General features: G+C 48.1%; 1 protein-coding gene across 1 annotated transcript in view; it reads right to left on the reverse strand.

The window, feature by feature from the left end:
* Positions 1 to 24,033, reverse strand: part of MGST2 (microsomal glutathione S-transferase 2) — a 42,876-nt gene that overhangs the window by 4,273 nt on the left and 14,570 nt on the right. Inside the window, exons 2-4 of the mRNA XM_030192707.1 lie at positions 20,246 to 20,345; positions 10,741 to 10,811; positions 1,477 to 1,558 (exon numbers count right to left, since the gene is read on the reverse strand). Coding sequence (XP_030048567.1) covers positions 1,477 to 1,558; positions 10,741 to 10,811; positions 20,246 to 20,345 — 253 coding nt within the window. The remainder of the gene's footprint in view (positions 1 to 1,476; positions 1,559 to 10,740; positions 10,812 to 20,245; positions 20,346 to 24,033) is intronic.

Raw genomic sequence — 24,033 nt, forward strand, 5'->3', positions numbered from 1 at the left:
TTATTTGATTTACAAATACGTGTATTGCCCTTGAAGCAGTCTCTGAAAGGTGAAACAAGGTTGTGTTGGACACTCTTTTATTTATGATTCTATAATAAATATGTCTGCTTCAACATCTACTATCCAATATTCAGCAGGGCATATGGCTACAAGGAGCTTTAAAATTTGTCTCAGGGACAATGAGACATATTTAAACACACAGACCCTGATGTTCTGCTGAGGGTGATCAGTGTTTTTTGAATGCTTACTATTAGCAGCTAGATTAGCCCTCAGTATTGTGCCAGCCCATGTTCGGGCACTGGCAGTTTATATTGGGGGCTAAATTTAGTGGGGATGGCTGCTGGAGTCTATGCGGGTCCCAGCTGAATAGTTATGCTGCCCTGGCTGAATATCGGCACGGACCCGCATAACTACAATTTGCCTTTAAAATACCCCCTGATCCCCTTCCTGGCCTCCAAAATAGCCCCCCTTCACCCCCAACCTCCCCAAGGTCTAGGTAGGCCTCCCCGGGCCTACCAGATGTCCCTGAGGGTCATTAGGGGCAGGAGCGAAGCCCACTTGCTCCTGCCCCTTGCGACTTCCTTTAGAAAATGGCTCCTGCAACCTCTCATGGCAGCTCGCAGTACTACACAACCACTGGTAAAGACCCAAAGCTCAAACGAGCAGGTGGCGTGTGCATGCTCCAGAGCAAGTGCAAATACCAACACAGCAATTTTTTAAAATGTTAATGTATTCCAACATATATACATTTTTACCCTGTTCAAACCATGCACCTGAAATTTCTGCATCTTGGAGCATCTGTATGTGGAAACTGCAGCTTTCTGAAATAGCCATTTAAATGTGTATGTAATCTACGAGTGCAAATGATTAAAGTTTATCCTTTTTTATCCTTTTTTCTTTCTTTGATCTGTGCTATGAATTTATGACGTTTCTTTCTGTTGATTATTTTATTTATTATTTAGATTTTGCTCACACCTTTTTCAGTAGCAGTGGCGTAGCCAAGGGTGGGCCTGGATGGGCCTAGGCCCACCTACTTTGGGCTCAGGCCCACCCAGTAGCAGCACACCTATGATGTGTCTGGCAGGGATCCCCAAGTCCCACCAGCTGAAAACTCCCAACAACTGCATATCAGCCTTCTCTCTGTGGAAGAGTCGCACTCTTAAGGCCTCGTTGACTCTGCGTAAGTCGAGGATCAGTCTGAAAGACCCGCCTTTTCGAGGCACCACAAAATAAATGGAGTAGCGGCTGCAGCCGCGTTCGGCGGGAGGAACCGGAACCATTGGCTCGTTAGCCAATTTAGTTGCACATGCATCTCAGCGTAACGTGAAATTTTACACGTGTAAATTTGTGCGCCGTTTTTAGAATCTAGCGGATACCATGACGCAGCCATAATACAGCTGATATTAGGCGAACAGTCTGTGACTGTGAAGACATCATGGAATGAACTGTAGCTATCGACACAAATCAAAGCCTTACCTGCCTTTTGCAGACTCTGCGTATCCATGGAAGTACATGTGACGGGCATACATGTAACACAAACCAATGATGGCAGCCAGTTCTGGGGAAAAAATTGGAGAAACTGTGAGGAACCGTCGGACCTTCTACAGCACTTCATGCAAGTGATCGTGGGATGTCACAAAGAGACAGTCACAACGGGATTGATATACTGAAGACAGCAACTAAAAAAATTACTCCTTTCAAATAGTCTTTCTCCTCTTCTTTACACTTGTGTCACAGACAAACACTGAGCCAAAACACACCCTTCACACAAACACATAAATACACTCACATCTCCCACAGTTACACCAACAGACACACAAACGCATACAAACAAAACACAAAAATAACTACCCTAATTGAATGTAGCTTGCCAATGAAAAGGTATGAGGAAAATTGAAATAAACACATTAAATCCAAATAAATAAATCTATGAGAACGACGTCAAGCAAAAGAATCAAAACTTCCGGTGGGGAGGGGGGGGGTCAAGTTAAACTGCATGGAGGACAACAGATGTTTTTATCTTATGAAGAGGCCCTTTCACAATGCTGTGTTAAGTTCTAATATGTGCTTAGGACCAGGGGCGTAGCCAGACTTCGGTGGGAGGGGGGTCCAGAGCCCGAGGTGAGGGGGCACATTTTAGCACCCCCCCCCGGCGCCGCTGACCCCCCATTGCCAACCCGCCGCCACTTTTCACAACCTCCCGCCCTCTCAACCCCCCCCCCCCCGTGAACCCTCCCCCGCCATCGCCTACCTTCGGTTTTGCTGGCGGGGGACCCCAATCCCCGCCAGCCGACGTCCTCCTCGTCCTGCAGTCAAAAAAAGTCTTCATTCTGTTGCATGCAGGACGTCAACATGGAACAGAACAAAGACTTTCCATATCATCAAGCTGATCAATCCATAGACTGGTGGGTTGTGTCCATCTACCAGCAGGTGGAGATAGAGAGCAAACTTTTGCCTCCCTATATGTGGTCATGTGCTGCCGGAAACTCCCCAGTATGTTCTCTATCTCAGCAGGTGGTGGTCACACACAGCAGCAGCTCTGGCTAGGCCTCCAAGCCTAATTTTTAGGTTTTGTTGAGTGCCTGGGGTTGAGGGCTCTTTTGAGCAAGTGCAAACCTGGTGGTGCCAGGTCCCTCCTTTTCTCCCCCCTCCCGCTGGCTCCGTTAAAAAAAAAAAAAAAAATTTTGAACGTCCTTAAAGGCGTTTATTTCAACGTTTATTTAAGCGTCTATTGCAGCTACTCACTGGGACACCAGGTCGTTACAACTCGGAGCGGACAGCAGGTAATTTTTACCTTTTTATAGCGGGCAGGGGGTTCCCCGATTCTTCTCCTCGTGGCATATGGCGTCGGAGGGCGAGGGCGCAAAGGGTCGCTCCCCGGGTCACTTGAGCGCTTCTAGAGGGGATGCGGGGGTCTTAAAGCCTGATTCGCCCTTGTTGGGTGACAGTTTCGTGACCGATGAATGTCCCGGTCCTTCCTCCGGCGTGGCGGTTTTTCCCGCCATAAACGCCCATCCCCCGCTCCTCGCCTCCGCCATCTTGGCCGGCCACGCGGCTCGGACGGCTTCTTCTTGGGCCGCCCTTGAGGTTGGAGACATTAATGCCATGAACGCCCTTAATTTGGGCGACGGCACAGAAGCGGCTAAAGTTAAGAGCCGTTCTTCCTGCACGGCTCCTTCGCGGAGTTTCGCGCCGGACGCCATTTTGGATGCGCAGCATGTCTCTCCCCCGCTATTGCGAGCGCCGGTTGAGGGTGCGTCTAGGGCTGTTGCCCAGGCTGCGGAAGTGCACAGTCTGGGGGGTTTCTCCCCCGAGTTTGTTTTGCTGCTGCATCAGGCCTTCCTCATGCACAACGCTGCCCCTGCTCCCTCGTCTGGTAAAGAGGTTGAGGTTCCCAGAGGTAAACGCCCTCGGGTTGATTCCCAGGCCTTGGAGGAATTTGTCTCCTCCGATGTAGATGAGGGCAGCGTGTCTGAGGTCTCCCAACGGTCCTTTGCGGATTCCTTGGAGGAGACGGATCCCCGCTCGGATGGAGCGGATGACCCCTCTGCAGCGCGGCTTTTTAGCCCAGAGGATTTGCCCAACCTGTTGTTACAGGCCATGGACACTTTGAAGATTTCCTCTCCGGAGGACGTCTCTCCCTCAGCCCCTGTTGGCTCTGCCATTATGCTGGGGACGAAGCGCCCGCCTAGAACCTTCCACGTGCATGATGCCATGCACACCTTAATTTCGGCTCAATGGGATGTCCCAGAAGCGAGCCTTAAAGTGGCTAGGGCTATGTCCCGCCTCTATCCTTTGGCTGTGAGTGAACGTGAGGCCTATCTGTGGCCTACCGTGGATTCTTTAATCACTGCGGTGACTAAGAAAACGGCGTTGCCGGTGGAAGGTGGCACGGCCCTAAAGGACGCCCAAGACAGAAGATTGGAGGCGGCCTTAAGGTCGTCCTTTGAGGCGGCTGCTTTAAGTTTGCAGGCCTCAGTTTGCGGCTCCTATGTGGCCAGGGCGTGCCTGACTATGGTGCAGCGGGCTTCCCCCTCGGATCATTCCTTGAGGGCTGATTGGCCGGCCCTGGAATCGGGCTTAGCCTATTTGGCAGACTTGCTGTATGATGTCTTGAGGGCCTCAGCGAAAGGCATGGCTCAGACAATCTCTGCGCGGCGGTGGCTTTGGCTGAAACATTGGTCTGCTGACCACGCCTCTAAATCCCGCCTGGCTAGGTTGCCTTTTAAAGGCAAGCTGCTCTTTGGGGTCGAGCTGGACAAAATCGTGACCGATCTCGGCACGTCTAAGGGCAAGAAATTACCAGAGGTCAGGGCTCGGGCTAGTACTCGTCCCGGTACCCTCCAGAGGACGGTTGCAGGAAGCCCGTCGGTACCGCCCGGGCAAGTCGGGTTCCTCTGCCCCCTCTTCCTTCAAGAGGAATTTCTCCCCCAAGCAGCATTCCTTTCGCAGAGACCGCCGTCCCGGAGGTGCTCCCTCCGGTCCTCCCCCAGGGTCTCGTACCCAATGACGGGGTCTTGGTCCACGCCCCAGTGCAGATTGGAGGACGGCTGTCCTCGTTTCTGGGCGAGTGGACCACAATAACTTCAGACGCGTGGGTGCTGGAAGTCATCAGAGACGGCTACAAACTAGAGTTCTGCCGACCCTTAAAAGACGGGTTTGTACTCTCTCCCTGCAAGTCTCCGGTCAAAGCTGTGGCAGTGCAGCAGACCTTGGACAATCTGATCCGCCTGGGCGCGGTCGTTCCGGTGCCAGAAAGTCAGCTTGGCAAGGGACGTTACTCCATTTACTTTGTGGTACCAAAGAAAGGAGGTTCTGTCCGGCCTATCCTCGACCTCAAAGGGGTCAATCGGGCCTTGAAAGTGCGGCACTTTCGCATGGAGACTCTCCGCTCTGTTATAGCGGCAGTGAAGGCAGGAGAGTTCCTGGCATCCTTGGACATCAAGGAAGCGTACCTGCATATTCCCATCTGGCCTCCTCATCAACGCTTTCTGCGTTTTGCAGTCCTGGGACGACACTTCCAGTTCAGAGCCCTCCCTTTCGGGTTGGCTACTGCTCCGCGGACCTTTTCCAAAGTAATGGTGGTCATCGCGGCCTTCCTACGAAAGGAAGGGGTACAAGTCCATCCTTATCTGGACGACTGGTTGATCCGAGCCCCCTCTTATGCAGAGTGCGGCAAAGCTGTGGACCGGGTAGTTGCTCTTTTGAGCTCCCTGGGATGGATCATCAACTGGGAGAAAAGCCAGCTGCGCCCGACTCAGTCCCTGGAGTACCTGGGAGTTCGATTCGACACCCAAGTGGGCAGAGTGTTCCTGCCAGACAATCGGATTGTCAAACTTCAGGCTCAGGTGGACCAGTTCCTAGTAGCCTCTCCCCTTCGGGCTTGGGACTATGTGCAGCTGTTGGGCTCTATGACGGCCACGATGGAAGTTGTGCCCTGGGCCAGGGCTCATATGAGACCACTTCAACACTCTTTGCTGCAGCGCTGGACTCCGATGTCGGAGGATTATGCTGTGCGCCTTCCCTTGGACCCAGCAGTGCGCAAGGCGCTGAGCTGGTGGATGCAGACAGACAAGTTGTCTGCGGGAATGCCTCTGGTGACCCCAGAGTGGATTGTCGTCACGACGGACGCCTCGTTGTCGGGCTGGGGAGCCCACTGCTTGGGAAGGACAGCGCAGGGGCTCTGGTCTCCTGCAGAGGCAAAGTGGTCTATCAACCTCCTGGAACTCAGAGCCATTCGGTTGGCGCTTTTGGAGTTCATCCCGGTACTGGTGTTGAAGCCTGTACGGGTCCTGTCGGACAATGCCACGGCTGTGGCCTATGTCAACCGCCAGGGAGGTACCAAGAGCGCCCCTCTAGCCAAGGAGGCTATGAATCTTTGCCAGTGGGCGGAAGCGAACCTGGAGCAGCTTTCAGCGGCCCACATTGCCGGAGTCATGAATGTCAAGGCGGACTTTCTCAGTCGCCATACCTTGGAGCCCGGAGAGTGGCAGCTATCTGCTCAGGCGTTCTTGGACATCACGAAGCGCTGGGGCCAGCCGAGCCTAGATCTGATGGCGTCATCGGCCAATTGCCAAGTGCCGCGCTTTTTCAGCAGAGGACGGGACCCTCGATCCCTGGGAGTAGATGCTCTTCTCCAACAGTGGCCGACACAAGAGCTTCTCTATGTGTTCCCGCCCTGGCCCATGTTGGGCAGGGTGCAAGACCGGGTGGCAAAGCATCCCGGCAGGGTAATCCTGGTGGGTCCGGATTGGCCCAGGCGTCCCTGGTATGCGGACTTGATCAGGCTCTCAGTCGACGATCCTCTGCGGCTGCCAGTGGAGCAGGGCCTGTTACATCAGGGTCCCGTGGTGATGGAGGATCCCTCCCCCTTTGGTCTTACGGCCTGGCTATTGAGCGGCAGCGTCTGAGGAAGAAGGGCTTCTTAGACAAGGTCATCGCCACTATGCTGAGAGCGAGGAAGCGCTCTACTTCTACTGCTTACGCCAGGGTTTGGCGTATCTTTGCAGCATGGTGTGAAGCAGGCTCACTTTCTCCCTTCACTGCTCCAATTTCTTCAGTGTTGGCGTTCCTGCAAGAAGGTCTGGAGAAAGGCCTGTCGCTCAGTTCCCTTAAAGTCCAGGTAGCGGCTCTGGCTTGCTTCAGGGGCCGCCTGAAGGGTGCTTCCCTGGCTTCGCAGCCAGATGTGGTGCGCTTTCTCAAGGGAGTTAATCACCTGCGCCCTCCTCTGCACTCAGTGGTGCCTGCGTGGAATCTCAACCTGGTACTAAGAGCATTGCAGAAGCCGCCTTTTGAACCCTTGTCGAGGGCATCTCTGAAAGACCTGACGTTGAAAGCAGTCTTTTTGGTGGCTATCACTTCAGCCAGAAGAGTTTCCGAGCTCCAGGCGCTCTCATGTCGAGAGCCTTTTCTGCAGTTCACTGAGGCAGGAGTGACTATTCGCACAGTGCCTTCCTTCCTGCCCAAGATTGTTTCTCGCTTCCATGTGAATCAGCAGCTCTGTCTCCCTTCCTTTCGTAGGGAGGACTACCCAGAGGAGTACTCTGCTCTTAAATATCTGGATGTGAGACGAGTCATCATCAGATACTTGGAAGTGACCAATGATTTCCGGAAATCGGATCATCTGTTTGTCCTGTTTGCAGGTCCTCGTAAGGGTCTGCAGGCTGCTAAGCCTACAGTGGCAAGATGGGTCAAGGAAGCCATTGCAGCGGCTTATGTGGCCGCGGGGAAGGTGCCGCCTATCCAGCTGAAGGCTCACTCCACGAGAGCTCAGGCGGCCTCGATGGCAGAGGCCGGATCCATCTCCTTGGAAGAGATATGCAAGGCGGCAACTTGGGCTTCGGCTCATACATTCTCCAAGCATTACCGTTTGACTGTGGCTGCACGGGCGGAGGCCCGGTTTGGAGCTTCAGTGTTGAGGTCAGGGATTTCAATGTCCCGCCCTGGGTGAGTACTGCTTCGGTACATCCCACCAGTCTATGGATTGATCAGCTTGATGATATGGAAGGTAAAATTATGTATAATCATACCTGATAATTTTCTTTCCATTAATCATAGCTGATCAATCCATAGCCCCTCCCAGATATCTGTACTGTTTTTATTCTGGTTGCATTTCAGGTTCAAGTTTAGTCTCAGTTACTTCAGAAAGACTTCGTGTTCAAGTTTTTTCACTTGGATTCTTCAAGAGTGGAGACGAGTTTGTGTTACAGTGAGCTGCTGCATTCCTCTCCCCCCCGTTTTACGGGGCTGGATTGAGACATAAATTCTGCCGGCACTCCCTCCCGCTTCGTGCGGCTGTAGGGCAGCTTTGTACCCCTCCCGCTTCGGCGGTGTTAGGGTCAGTCAGCTCCTCCCGCGGTTGCGGTTGCAGGATAAGCCAGATCCCCCCGCATCGGCGGGTGTGGTGTCCCTCCCCCGCTCCGCGGGGATGAGCTGGACGGATTCCCCTCCCCCACTTGTGTGGGGATGAGCTGGGTTAATTCCCCTCCCCCGTTTCGGCGGTGGTGAGCTGGGCAGAGTGTCCCTTCGTGGGTGTAATTCTCTAAGTGCTGAGTCCTGCGGATGGAGCTTTGATATCGACATACTGAGGAGTTTCCGGCAGCACATGACCACATATAGGGAGGCAAAAGTTTGCTCTCTATCTCCACCTGCTGGTAGATGGACACAACCCACCAGTCTATGGATTGATCAGCTATGATTAATGGAAAGAAAATTATCAGGTATGATTATACATAATTTTACCTTTTTGACTGCAGGACGAAGAGGACGTCGGCTGGCGGGGATTGGGGTCCCCTGCCAGCAAAACCGAAGGTAGGCGACAGCGGGGGAGGGTTCGCAGGGTAGGGTCAAGAGGGTCATCGGGAGGGGGGTCCAGGAGGAAATCTATGGGGGCCCAGGTCCTCTCAGGCCCCACGTAGCTACGCCACTGCTTAGGACTAAATTCTATAAATGGCGCCTAAAAAAATCAGTAACAAAAAAAATAGCACTTAGCATTATTCTATAAATGACGCTTAAAATTAGGCACTGTTTATAAAATAGTGTTTGGTGCCGGGAACTGTGACTACATTTAGACGCAACCATTTACACCAATGAAAGTGTAAATCCCTACCCCTAAATTAGGCGTGGATCCCCTTTATTCTACAACAATGCGCATAAATTAAAGGAACGCCCCTGATCCGCACATGACCTTTCCACGGCCATGCCCCCCTTTTGGACTTATGCCTAAATTTACGCACATAAATTTTAAATCCAATTAGCACTAATAGTTGTTTGTTAAAATCTCACTTATCAATGCTAATTGGCTCAATATTCAATTAAATTGTGTGGGCAAATTTGGCACGCAACCAAATTTGCATTTGCAATTTTTATAGAATTTGGGGACTAATGTAGCAAAAATGGGCTAACGCAGGTCACAGTAAAGCATCCATGGGAGCCCTTAGCATCTCCTAAATAGGAGGTGGTAAGTGTTTCTGCGTTTTTTTTTCAATTGCCACGTATTAACGCTAACAGCCTGAAAAATATACATACATAGAAAAACAGAAAACTGAAAACCGCAGTAGAAATGGCCTTCGTGCATGGAAAAGTCACATGGAGGGGCATTTTCGATATGACGTCTAAATCCGACTTTGGATGTTTTGCAAAATCTGACTAGGAAAGAAGGTCATTTTCTACAAAGAAAAAGTCTTCTTTTTTTCCCCCCAAAAAAATACTGTTTAGAAGAAGGTTTTGTGATTTGGATGTTTTGTTTTTTGGTCTATTTTTGAAAAAAAAAAAAATCCACATGCAAAACGCACAAAATCAAGCCATTGTTTATAGGAGAAGCCAGCATTTTTAGTAGACTGGTCCTCCAGACATCTCAGGAAAGCAATAGGGCACCCTAGGGGGCACTGCAGTGGACTTCATAAAATGCTTCCAGGTATACATCTCCCTTAGCTTGTCAGTTAAACCCACCCAAAATCCACAACCCCCAACTGTACACCACTACCATAGCCCTTACAGGTGAAGGGGGCACCTTTATGTGGCTATAGTGGGTTTCTGGTGAGTTTTGGAGGGCTCACAGTTTCCTCCACAAGTGTAACAGGTAGGGGGAGGGATGGGCCTGGGTCTACCTGTTTGCAGTGCACTGCACTCACCATTAGACTACTCCAGGGACCTACAAGCTGTTCTAATGGACCTGAGTATAACATCTGAGGCTGGCAAGTAATGTTTTAAATCACATTTGTAGGGGGTGGGGGGGGGGGGGGGTTAGTGACAACTGGGGGAGTAAAGAAAGGTCATCCCTGATTCCTTCCAATGGTCATTTAGGGCACCTTTTTGTGCCTTATTCGTTATAAAAACAGGTCTAGCTCAAAACGTCTTAGTTTTAGTCCTGGATGGTTTGATTTTGTGAATTAGTTCCATTATGGCTGAAAAACCTCCTAGTCTTACGAACACCCAGATCCTGGCCTTAACATGCCCCTGACACGCCCCCTTGTGATCTGAACCCACTTCTGACGGACTTCATAGAAACACGTCTAAAAATTGAAAATATCTATTTAGACTTTTTTTGTGAGAAAAACCTCCAAATGCAGATTTATGCCCCTTTTTGGACGTTTTTCTCTTCTGAATATGAGCTCCATGCAGGGGTGTAGCCAGACCTCACGGTGGGAGGGGGCCAGAGCCCGAGGTTGAGGGCACATTCTGAGTGCCCCCCCCCTGCCTCCCCACCACTGTCACGCCTCGCCTCCTTGCCACTTCCCCTCACAAACAAATATCTTTGCTGGCGGGGGTCCCCAACCCCCACCAGCCAAAGCCTTATTCAGCACCGGTCTTCGGCGCAGCCACGTTCGCTGCCCTGCTGTTCTTTCTTCTTGCTCCTCCTGTAAAGGAGCGTCAGCGTGCACAGGAGGAGCCAGAAGAAAGAAGAGCAGGGCAGCGAACGCGGCTGCGCCGGAGACCGGCACTGAAGAAGGCTTCAGCTGGCGGGTATTGGGGACCCTTGCCAGCCAAACCAGGGGCCAAGGTGAAATTTGCGGGGACCCAGGCCCCCGTGGCCCCCCGTAGCTACTCCCCTGGCTCCATGTTATCACATGGTAAAAGCCATTTTCTACCGGAGTCTTAGAAAAAGGGGCTCCATAAATTCTTTCACACCCTCTTTTACTGTGAGATGGTCCGAGCTCTTGCTTGACTTTGCCCAGTAACATCTCTAAGTCTTCTAGTCTTCTTTCCAGAGGTCACTATGAAGCAGTCCACATTACATACCTTGATTGAAAAAAGAGCCGGCTGTCCAGAGCAAAACCAAGAAAAGTGGGTAGAACTCCACACAGTTTTGTCTGCAAAAAAAGTTTAGCTAGTTATTTCACTGGATAAAGAATACGCACTTATGCTGGGTTTTTTAAATACTACTAACCAAAATTGGTTTGAAATATAAATAGAATTCAGTGGTGTAACACCCTGTAACTCAGAATTCCGCAATCGGGATCATCTCTAGTAAATAAACAAGGAACCTCAAACCTCCTCATAGGGAATACACTGCTGCATTAGCTTGGTCCACTATTTAAATGTAGGAGTAGAGTACTATCACTGGTTCCAGTGAGGAAAAGAAAAGAAAAAAGCCAACCGCAAAAACTCATAATTACATGAGAAAAACGGATGGCCTAAAAACTCTCCTTCACTGACTTAAGAGTTAAACAAAGTGAAACACCCCTCTTCTGATCAAATATATCTTGCATCCCCCCAAAACCCACTCATCAATTAAAGCCTGGCCCCTTAACCTAAAACTACCCGCCCTGTTTTACAAGATGAACAAGAACTTTAGGAACTTTAAGAAAATCGCAGGCTTGTTAAACCCGCAAAAATAGACAATGTCCTCAGAAAATCGCAGGCTTATTTAACCCACACAATCTTTCCACAAGTCGATTTACCACAAAACCAGACACTTATCTGCTTGTTGGTGACTCAGGGCTCGGTTAGTTTTGTAAATCCAGGCTGATGGTAATCAAACATGGAGAAGACACCATACTGTTCAGTTTAAGCCTTTGACACCATCCCGTGTCTCCCTTCAACAAGTGTGCCTTGTTTCGCCGATATCCAGGCTGCTTCAGGAAGGGTACTGTCTCGGATCCTTACATGGACCTCTCAAAATCACCAAACTGACCATAAATCAATAACTGCATGCAGTTATTGATTTATGGTCAAGGCGCACTTGTTGAACCATTATACCTCTATTCAGGAAATCTAGACTGCCCCAATTAGATTGTCTGCACATTTTGTCCATTAGATTGTAAGCTCCTTTGAGCAGGGACTGTCCTTCTTTGTTAAACTGTAGCGCTGCGTAACCCTAGTAGCACTTTAGAAATGTTAAGTAGTAGTAGTAGTAGTAGTAGTTATGAACCCAGGCAGCCAGACATGGAACGTTGGAGGTGCAAATTATTATAAAGGATGTTGGCGTACACAAACGTTTAAAACCACGTATGCCCAGTGCGTTTTTTCTAGCAAAAAAAGTGCCGGTACTCAAATGCTAGGCCACCTTTCAGGTGTGGGGTGATCACTGAGGGACCCATCCCACAAAAGCCAGGCCTCCTGCAACCAGTCACAGAATCTATGACAAGGCAGAATTGGTGTGTAGAGCCTGAGCTCTTTCTTTAAAACCTGGGGTCCATGGGTCAATTTTAGCAGACAATGGAAAAGGTGCAGGTACTCAGTACCCCCTCAAACAAAGCCCTGCGTATGCCCCTTCTTGGAGGAGTAGCCTAATGATTAGAGCAGTGGCTGAGAAATGGGGGGAGCCAGGTTCAAATCCTACTGCAGCTCCTTGTGATCTTGGGCAAGTCACTAGGGGGCACTTTTACTAGGCCGTGTAAGCGCCTATGAGTGCCCAATGCTTGCTAATTTAGAGTTACCACCTGGCTACCTTGTGGCTTGTGCGGTAATTTCGTTTTTTACGAGCATCCGCTACACGCTGTGATAAAGTCACCTCCAGGATAGTTGGGTTAAGGCAGTTTCAGTCTGAAATATAAGTCCCAGAAGGCATTGCAGGCAAGGAGCCAGAGGGGGAGATGGAGAACCCGGACTGGACTCCTAGCTGCAATCAGGGAAGACATGGGTGTAAACTGGCAGGTTGTGTAGAGTGGCTGCCACTAGGCGGAAAGAGAGTTAGGAAACCCTGTGTGCAGGAGCTCATCATTGGTCTCATTAGTTTAATGCTCAACTCAGCTGGTTTGGGTGTGAGGAAGCTAATGGAAGGAGAATGATTGGTGGTGGTAGCTGAAGCCAGGGATTGATTAGGCAGGTGGGAAGGAGTCCCAGCAGGGGAGTTCAGTTCAGGACAGAGAAGCAGAAGGAGAGGAGGAGTTGCAGGCTGAAAATCCTTGGGCAAGGAGGTCCCTAAAGTACTGACAGTTGCAGGCTGAAAACCCTTGGGCAGGGAGGTCCCTAAAGTACTGAAGCAGGCTGAGATTCCTTGGGTGAGAGGAAATCCCAAAAATATTAAATTCACTGTGAAGCTGATGCAGGGGAAACCCTTGGGTAGAAGGAGTCCCTAAAATATTGAACTCTCCTGAAGGTAAAGAGGATAGAAGGTAGAAACTGCTGCTTGGTGACTGAACTGTGATGATGAACTGAAAGAACTGTTTGTCTTGGGAATTGAATTACTGTTTATTGTGCCCTGGATAAAGAGCCCAGACTGGAGCCTGTATTGAATCCTGGTATGTGCTACGCTGCTATTGGAACTGTGTACTAGAAACCTGCATGGAATAAAAGTTCTTAAGATTGAAGTTACTGGTGGACGTCTGTTTCTTCACTGTACCGATAGCCTTCAGGCTTGCATGTGGTATATAAGAAATTAAGGGAGAACGTGGTGAAGGCGGTTAGCTTAGCAGAGTTTAAAAGGGGGTTAGACGGTTTCCTAAAGGACAAGTCCATAAACCACTACTAAATGGACTTGGGAAAAATCTACAATTCCAGGAATAACATGTATAGAATGTTTGTACGTTTGGGAAGCTTGCCAGGTGCCCTTGGCCTGGATTGGCCGCTGTCGTGGACAGGATGCTGGGCTCGATGGACCCTTGGTCTTTTCCCAGTGTGGCATTACTTATGTACTTATGTACTACTGCTTATCATTTCTATAGCGCTACTAGACGTACGCAGCGCTGTACACTTGAACATGAAGAAACAGTCCCTGATCGACAGAACTCACAATCTAATTAGGACAAACAGGACAAACAAGAGATAAGGGAATATTAGAGTGAGGATGATAAAATAAGGGTTCTGAACACGTGAATAAGGGTTAGGAGTTAAAAGCAGCATCAAAAAGGTGGGCTTTTAGCTTAGATTAAGCCCTTAACTTGCAGTTAGAGAGTGCAAATAGTGTACTGCAAAAAGCATTTGCAATATTTTTCCTAAATAACCTACTTAAAAAAAATATTTTTAGGAGGAGGCATGTCATGGGCAGAGAGTGGGCATCTTCACATTATCCAGCTAGTGCATTAGGATTTGCGTGCTAACTAGATAATACAGGATTAACAGAGGGTTAAATTGGAGGTGGAAATGCTCCTATGCTAATTTTTTGCAGGCACCATTTGCTAATGACATTAGCGCATAACCCGCAAAATAAATAGATAAATAAATAAATAAATAAAATGCCATACAAAGTGGAGTGTTAAATCTAGCAATCAGGAAAGTCCCGTGTTAGAACATGCTAAACCCAGATTTACTGTATTTTAGTAAAAGGGTAAAGGGTCATGGATTTGACAATCAAAGTGGTTTACAATTATATGCAGGAACTCTTTCTATCCCCAGTGGGCTCACAATCTAAGGCCCCCTTTTACTAAGCCATGTTAGGCTCTACACGTGCCCAACATGCGCCAAAATGAACTTACTGCCCGACTACTGTGTGCCTCTTACAGTAATTTCATTTTTTGTGTACGTCTGCTACGCGCGTCTGGAAACTATCTTTTATTTTCAGACACACATAGCGGACGCGCACCAAGTGGCATCTGACGCACGTAGGTTCTTACCTCGCAGATTCCTTACCGCTAGGTCTATGGCTGGCGGTAAGGTCAGACACTCAAAACAGAAGCGCAGCAATTTTGATTTTGCCGCACGTCCATTTTCAGGGGGAAAAAGGCATTTTTGATACGTGCGCTGAAAAATATTTCTGCACACCCCCAAAACCTGCGCCGACACTATCGCAAGCCACTTTTTACCGCGGCTTAGTAAAAGGACCCCTAAGTTTTGTACCTGAGGTGTTGATGCCCCTCTACAAGTCGTTGGTCAGGCCCCACTTGGAGTATTGTGTTCAGTTTTGGAGGCCGTATCTTGCTAAAGATGTAAAAAGACTGGAAGCGGTGCAAAGAAAAGCTACGAAAATGGTATGGGATTTGCGTTGCAAACCGTACGAGGAGAGACTCGCTGACCTGAACATGTATACCCTGGAGAAAAGGAGAAACAGAGGTGACGTGATACAGACGGTCAAATATTTGAAAGGTATTAATCCGCAAATGAACCTTTTCCGGAGATGGGAAGGCGGTAGAACTAGAGTATATGAATTGAGGTTGAAGGGGGGCAGACTCAGGACTAATGTCAGGAAGTATTTTTTCACGGAGAGGGTGGTGGATATGTGGAATGCCCTCCCGCGGGAGGCGGTGAGATGAAAATGGTAATGGAATTCAAACATGCGTGGGATAAACACAAAGGAATCCTGTTTAGCAGGAATGGTTCCGTGGAATCTTAGCGGAGATTGGGTGGCGATGCCGGTAACTGGAAACAAAACGGGAGCTGGGCAGACTTCCACGGTCTACGCCCTGATCGTGACTGAATAGATAGGGATGGCCTGGAGTATAAATTTTAAGGGGCTTCGATGTTAGCTTCAGAACATAGTACAGGAAAAGTGCTGGGCAGACTTCTACGGTCTGTGCCCTGAGAAAGGCAAGGACAAATCAAACTCGGGTATGCATATAAAGTATCACATACCATGTAAAATGAGTTTAGCTTGCTGGGCAGACTGGATGGACCGTACAGATCTTTATCTGCCATCATTTTCTATGTTACTATGATATTGGAGGGTTAGATGACTTGCCCAAGGTCACAAGGAGCACCAGTGGGAATCAAACCCAGTTCCCCAGGTTATCAGCCCACTACATTAACCATTAGGTGACTCCATCACTAAATAATTACATTAAAAAAACTCACTGCTGCTGGGCAAATCACTTAACCATCCATTTTCCCAGATTAGTTGCCTATCTGTGGATTTTCAGCTGCTTTTTGGATAGTGTCAGGATGCAAAGCCAATGGCGTGTCAGGAGTTGAGAGCATTCGGGTCTCTTGACATATGAACTGCGGCCGCACTCATTGTGCTGCTGAGGCCCGTAGTTGAAAATTTAAATGGATTTATGCAAAGCAATCAAACATATAAACAGCGAGTGACCGTAATCACTCGCAAATGCGCAGTAGAGACTTCCCTCTCTGCCCCGCCCCCGCTTCAATACGGGGGCGGGACAGAGAGGGAAGTCTCTACTGGCATGCTGCAGACGTCGGAACCACTCCCCCTCCCCCCACTCCCCCGGAGTCACCGCCGCCCCTCCATCTGGCCCGAGCACTGTGAACTTACATCAGCACGCAGCAGCAGGCACATCAGCAAAGCTGCCGTCGGGCTTCCTTCTCTGCCTTTGTCCCGCCCTCGCCGACGTTACGTCACACGAGGGCGGGACACAAGCAGAGAAGGAAGCCCGCCCCGATGGCAGCTTTGCTGATGTGCCTGCTGCTGCGTGCTGATGAAAGTTTACAGTGCTGCTCGGGCCGGGTGGAGGGGCGGCGGCGACTCCGGGGGGGGGGCCCGGAACCCCCCCCCCCATTCCAAAAGTAGCCCGTTTTCACGGGCTCAACGGCTAGTAAAAAATATATAACAAAAAGAAGAACAGCTAAAAAAGAACGAATGAAGAAAAGACTGTTGATATATGTATTGATATTAAGTACATAAGTATTGCCATACTGGGAAAGACCAAAGGTTCATCGAGCCCCAGCATCCTGTTTCCAACAGTGGCCAATCCAGGTCACAAGTACCTGGCAGAAACCCAAAGAGTAGCAGCATTCCATGTAGAACTGCAAACAATAGCAAGATTCTAGAATCCTAAAGAGTAACAAGATTCCATGTAGAACCCCAAAGAGTAGTAACATTCCATTCAGAATCCCAAATACATAAGTACAACAGTATTGCCATACTGGGACAGACCAAAGGTCCATCAAGCCCAGCATCCTGTTTCCAACAGTGGCCAATCCAGGTCACAAGTACCTGGCAGAAACCCAAAGAGTAGCAGCATTCCATGTAGAACTGCAAACAATAGCAAGATTCTAGAATCCTAAAGAGTAACAAGATTCCATGTAGAACCCCAAAGAGTAGTAACATTCCATTCAGAATCCCAAATACATAAGTACAACAGTATTGCCATACTGGGACAGACCAAAGGTCCATCGAGCCCAGCATCCTATTACCAACAGTGGCCAATCCAGGTCACAAATACCCGGCAAGATCCCCAAAATGTACAAAACATTTTATACTGCTTATCCCAGAAATAGTGGATTTTCCCCAAGTCCATTTAATAACGGTCTATGGACTACGCCGGCTGTATTGAAAGATATTCGAAAAGATGTTACATTGATTAACAAGGTAGGCGCTGGGCGTGTTATGTGATTGAATTCGATGGTTTAATATGGCCCCCGCTGAATGAAATATGAGCTGAACTCTATTGGGCCTCTCTTTTGTATTTATACATTTATAAGCATATAGACACCGGCTTGATTCATCTTAAAACTGGTTCTTTATGAAAAACTTTATAAAAAGATTTTTTGGAAGCCATAAAGCTTCTTTAACTTGAAATTGTAGGTGTAATTTATCTTGATAAATAATTTGTAACAAAAACCATTTCGATAACAGTAAAATGATTTGTATGAGTTAAATTTTACGAATTGGAGATTTAGTACATGCATTAATTCTACAGTTCTGTGGATATTAAAGGTCTGTTTTTTTTCGAGCAATCAATTGTACAGTCTTTGGCAGGGCCGTGCCTAGGGTCTCCGGCGCCCCCCTGCAGTTGGCCTCTCCGGCGCCCCCCCCCAGTTGGCCTCTCCGGCGCCCCCCCCCCCCCGAAAACGAGCGCTACACTACCCGCGCTCTTCTCCCCAGATCTTTTTTTACCTCTCCAGCGCGCGGCAGCGTAGGCAGCGTTAGTGAGAAGGAGGCGGCGCTCCCGACCCCCGCCCCGACGTGTCTTGCCTTCGCTGTGTCCCGCCTTCTTCTGACGTCAGAAATGACTTCAGAAGAAGGCGGAACCGAGCGAAGGGAAGACACGTTGGGGCGGCCGGAGGAGCACCGCCTCCTTCTCACTAACGCTGCCTACGCTGCCGCGTGCCGGAGAGGTAAATTTAAACAAAAAAAAAAAGGATCGGGAGAAGAGGGCGAGGTAAGCATGGTGCGGCGGGGCGCCCCCCAGAGGATGGCGCCCTCCTGCCATGCTTACCTCGCTTACCGCATCGGCACGGCCCTGGTCTTTGGATATGTATTAAGGCATTTACTGCATATGTGGCGGGGCATTTTCAATATGACGTCCAAATCCGATTTTGGATGTTTTGCTGAAAATGTCCGAAAATCAAGTGGTGAACATAGTGATAGTTGAACCAGAAAAATTTCTATTTTCTAGATGTTTCTGTGCTCAGTGTGTCTAACGTTTTGGACCATTTTCGAAAAAGAAATGTCCAAGGGAAAAATGTACAAACACAAGCCATTGGGATGTGTGGATGGGGGCAGTATTCTTGGTAGATTAGCCACACAGACATCCCAACAGAGTAGGGGCACTGCAGTGGACTTCACATAAAAGCTCCCAAGTACACATCTCACCAATACCCTCTTATATTGTACAGTGAGCCCTCCAAAACCCTATGGCTGCATGAGAGGAGCAGAGGCAAGGAAAAGAAGTGATACTAACCCACCTGGAGCCAAGGGAACTATCCAAGCTACATAAGTACATGAGTATTGCCATGCTGAGACAGACTGAAGGTCCATCAAGCCCAGCATCCTGTTTCCAACAGTGGCCAATCCAGGTGACAAGTACCTGGCAAGATCCCCAAAAAAGTACAATACATTTTATGCTGCTTATCCTAGAAATAAGCAGTGGATTTTCCCCAAGTCCGTTTTAAAAATAGTCTATGGACTTTTCCTTTAGGAAGCCATCTAAAGCTAATGCCATTCTCTGTCAACAAATTCCAGAGTTTAATTACATGTTGAGTGAAGAAAAATTTTCTCGATTTGTTTTCAATTTTTATAACTTTATATCTTCATTGTGTGCTCCCTAGTCCTAGTATTTTTGGAAAGAGTAAGCAAGTGATTCACGTCTACCTGTTCCACTCCACTCATTATTTTATAGACCTCTTTCATGGCTCCTGTGGAAATAAACTCACTCACCCCCGGGTACAATCTAAACGGCTGATATTCCAAGCCATTTAACCGGCCAGGACTGGCATCTGGCCAGTTAAATGGTACTTAACTGGTTATTCGCTGATATTCAGTGGGAGATAGCTGACTGTCTCCTGCTGAATATTCCCAGTTAACACTTAGTGGATAGCTGGTTATACTGCGTGATATAACCTGCTAGCCACTGTTTTTCAGCACATCACCGGCTAAGTTTGGCAACCAAATCTGGCTACGTCAATAGTAGGTCTATCTTTGGCTGCTATGAACTTAGCCAGTCAGTGCTGAATATCGACTTGACCGGCTATGTCCTTAGTGGCCAAAACAAACCAGATATTCAATGGCCCAGCATTGAATATCTGGGCTCAGAACTGACCGTGGGAGGCAGCCCGGCTACCTCCTTCAGTCTTAACATCGGGCCCTAAGTCTCAGGCCTAGAGGAAGGTGGGAGCAGTGGCGTAGCTACGTGGGGCCACGGGGGCCTGGGCCCCCGTAGGTTTGGCCCTGTACCCCCCTGCCAACGAACCTCTTGACCCCCCTCCTGCCGATGACCCTCTCGACCCCCCCTCCCGCCGCCAACCCTCCCCCGCCACTGCCATGGGCTACCTTTGCTGGCGGGGGACCCCAATCCCCGCCAGCCGAGTTCCTCTTCTTCTCGCGAAGGCTTCGTTCTTTTTCTGACGCCCTGCACGTTGTACGTGCAGGACATCAGACTCACAGAAACAGAACGAAGCCATCTTGCAAGGCTTTGTTCTGTTTCTGCGAGTCTGACGTCCTGCACGTCAGAAACAGGATGTCAGAAACAGAACGAAGCCTTCATGGGAAGAAGAGGACCTCGGCTGGCAGGCATTGGGGTCTCCCGCCAACAAAGGTAGCCCATTGCGGCAGCGGGGGAGGGTTGGTGGCAGAAGAGGGGGTTGAGAGGGTTGTCGGCAGGGGTTGTCGAAGTTGGTGGTGGCAGCGGGGTCGGCAATGGTGGGGGGGCAGCGGCGCCGGGGAGGGGGGGCTAAAATGTGCCCCCTCACCTCGGGATCTGGACCCCCCTCCCGCCGAAGTCTGGCTGCGCCCCTGGGTGGGAGTGTTACATTAACAAGAAATAGCTGCAGCAGGTGTAAGTACAATTTCTGAGCTGAAAGATTTAACTCTCAGCATGATAGGTTAGGAGCAGTGTCTCTCCATGGATCCTAAATTAGTTTCACAGGATTTTCCAGGCTTACTCGTCTTCCTCAGAGAAAATAAAAGCATCTCTGGTCCACCAAATTCATCTATTCAAATCTTCAACAATGTCCATTTCCTTGCACTTACTGTGCACGAAATATTCTCTCAAATTCCGCTGGCCCATTCACTGCAGGGGGCATGACATTGTGCTTTTTTCTGGAACGTCCCACTGCACTGGCAAAATAACCTGCAAGAAAAGTGCAGCAGAAAGATTGTTAACTCTACCAGATTTTGAGACTTCTATGTACACACAGTCTTAAATCAATTTTGCAGATAGATTGCAGCAAAATGGGATGTTAATCAAAACTTTGTACACTGCAATCCGCTTAAGTGTAAGGGTCTGGGAACAAAGAAATGCATGCAGTTAACCGTTGTGACCCAAAGAAGCTTGACATCTGATAAACATAGACATTAGGCTTTACTTGAAGTAATCAGTTATAGTCCTCTGTACACTCTTGGGTCTGTGAGTTCCATAGACTATATATGCCAGACGGTAAAAACTGTCATATAGCACTGACATCCAGTGGCCTCCAGATAGGCCTGTACGGTGTTGAGACTCTGCAGCGCTCTTGCAAAAGTGACAGAAGGAGGTTGTTGAATTTCATCAGCATGTGCCTCGCTGCTCATTTCTTCATCTGTTCCATCATCAGCCGTTGTTGCCTACGTGTAGGCGCATATCTCGACATCAGTGCTGTCTTCAGCTGTTTGTAGATCGTAATCAACAGCTACGTAGCGATGGAACTCCTCTTCAGTAACACTGGCTGGTATGTCAATAACCTCTTCGTCTGACACGTTTGCAACAGCTGCATCCCCCTCACATCCTTAACAAAGCTTGCCCGCTTGTAGCAGTTCACAATGGTTGCCTGTGTAACATGATTCCAGGCTTCTTTCTGCATATGTAGGGAATCCCTCAGTGATAGATTACGAGCCAGTTCAACAGCACGTTTATCCTTGCCAATCTGGTCATCCATAACGCTCATCAGACGATGTAGCACAAGAGCCCGATGGTTTTTGAAATTGGCTATTATGCCTTGATCCATAGGTTGGATCAGAGAGGTAGTGTTTGGTGGCAGGAAGACCACCTTGACGTTAGACAGCCTGACATCATCCCTGTGTGCAGCACAATTATCACAAAGCAGCAAAATCTGACGCTTTTGTGCCCGCATTCTAGTGTCTAACTTCTTTAGCCACTGCTTCAAAATTTCCCCAGTCATCCATGAATTTGTTTTAGCCTCATATGACACAGGAAGTCGCTTAACTTTTTATTTATTTATTTATTAATTTATAATATACAAACAAGCAAACTAGTACTTGTAAAGAAAATAACATTGGCATACACACTATAATATACATCATAAAGTTTAAGAAAATTTACTGCCAAATTATACTAAAGTCCACAATAGTGAGATTTAAGATAGGGAAATATGGATATATTTTAAAGAAATAAACGCAAGAAAATTGACTGTGTCGGTGCTTCTTACAGTACCCCAAATTGCTTCACTGAGAGTTAACACCCCCTGTAGTCCCTTTAGCTGCCAAGAAGGTGGAGAGCTGTGAGGGTTCAAAGAATACAAACTTATTCGACCGATATTTTATAACACACTTGCAAGGGTATTTGAGAAAAAAAGTTCCACCCAATTGGAGTACACCTGGTCTCATCAATAGAAATCTCTGTCTTCGTTTCTGCGTTTCTTTAGTAACATCAGCAAAAAGTCGAACCTTAAGTCCGAGAAAGCTCTTCTCTTTATTTTGAAAAAATAGTCTCATTAACCAGTTCTTGTCTGGTGATAAAGCCACCGCAGCTATCAATGTAGATGGAACTATTGAATCACTATCTGAGGCTTCCAACAGCACCGAGACATCTAGTTCTGGTTTATTTTTGGATACAGGGTTTTTTGAAGGTAGATAATATATGGAGGTATTACTTCCTCTGTAACTCCAAGTGTCTCGTTAATATATTTTCTTAGCATTTCTCTTGGTAGTATCCCAAATTGTTTAGGAAAATTCAAAAATCTAATATTATTATTCCTTGTCACATTTTCCAGAAATTCTGTTCTCCTTCTAAGTGTTCTCGCTTAACTTTCTTGAAGCAACGGGGCTGTTTGCTCTTTCCAATGACGAGGGGTTCCAACTTCTCACTCCCATCCATATTGCAGCAAAGGAGGATCGTCAATCGGTCCTTCGATGTTTTACCTCCATTAGTTTCGGCATATTTGAATGCAAGTGTTCCACCAGGAATCGCTCGCCAGTAGAGACCATTTTCGTCAGCACTGAAAATGTCACGAGGTGCAAACTCGTTCAAGATGGTAGGAAGAACTGAAACAACCCAATTTTCAGCACCAAAGTCATCAGCGTCTTGTTTCTCACCATGCTGTTTCTTGAATTTTATGCTGTTCCTCTCCTTCCATCTTTCCAACTATCCAACAGTGGCTTTGAATTCAGTTAGTCCAAGACTTTCAGCTAGCTGGTTAGCTTTCTCCATAAGCAGTGGACCACTGCCAGGAAACTGTCTGCTCCTGACTCAAGAAAACCACCGAAGAAGAGCATCTTCTACCTCCTCAGCTTTTCCCGCCCGTTTTTGTTTCCGTTGTGGATTTGTATTGTTTTGCCAGTCTTCCAGAAGCTGGTCTTTCTGCTTCAAGACACGTGAAATTTGACTAGGATTGACACCATATTCTTTAGCAATAGATGCTTGACTTTGTTTGTTTTCTAATTTTTTAAGAACTTCTATTCGTTCAGCCAGTGTTAAAGTCTTACAGTTCTGCCGCGATGACGACGACGACCCCGGTGCACGCTCTGACAGCATTCTTTCGCTTATTCTGCCTGTGGCAGTTATTGAGGCAGTAAATTTGAAATCTCGTTGGTTGTCACACGCCAATCGGCTTCCATATTCCATGCACGCGCTTATGCGGAGTCTTTCCTGCAGCGGAGCGGTCTTAAACCATGCATATAAGCAAATCTTGCACTTATCAGTGGTGCGCTAAACCGAAGTTTGTCCCCATAGAAATTGATGGTGCCAAAAAAGGGACCGAAGTACGGCATGCAGTTAAACAGAGCATGCGCTTATCCAACGTGCACTTAAATGGAGTGCACTGTAATTAAAATGGGATAACCCACAGAACCTGCGCTAAACATTGACAATGTATCTAAAAATATTGGGCACTGTGATAGAGTGTTTAGGAAGTAGCAGGTTCCTCTTAATAACATTCCCTCAAAGGGCCACACTGAGGCTGGGTCCCAGCATGCTTAGAAGGGAGGGTATAGTGCATTCAGGGTAGTTAAAACTGTTAAAAGAATTTTAACAATACTCACAAACACCATGGGACCAAGCCAGCTTAAAGTAATTAATGCAGCTTTATTTCTTGCAAGGAGACAACACACAGAAAATAAATCAACACACAGGCAGGAGATTGTTGTTGTCTAACTCTATACAAATTGACCGTCATTATATACTTTCTTTCACCATTAGATCAATTTCTATCCTGTTTGTCCAATTATCTATTCCCTTATATGGTCTTATCTGCCCAGTTTCCCATCTACATTTCTCCGTGTCTTACCTCATCCTGCACCTGCATCATAACTTTTCATTTTCCCAGTAACCTCCTTTTGGATTAACTTCATGACCTCTACAATTAATGTATTCTTGTCCTTGTATCTACATGCAGCGCTATCAGACCTTCTAAGCTTGGATAAACATGTGTTATAAACTAGCCAAAAGCATGTCTAAGAAAAAACTACAGTGCTTTCTTGTCCAGCACAGGGGCATAGCCAGACCTCGGTGGGAGGGGGGCCAGAGCCTGAGGTGGGGGGGGCACTGTTTAGCAACCTCCCCCACCACCGACCGCCCCCCTGCCACTTTGGACCCCCCACCATTG

This window comes from Microcaecilia unicolor, chromosome 2 (assembly GCF_901765095.1).
Source record: "Microcaecilia unicolor chromosome 2, aMicUni1.1, whole genome shotgun sequence".
NCBI lineage: Eukaryota > Metazoa > Chordata > Amphibia > Gymnophiona > Siphonopidae > Microcaecilia > Microcaecilia unicolor.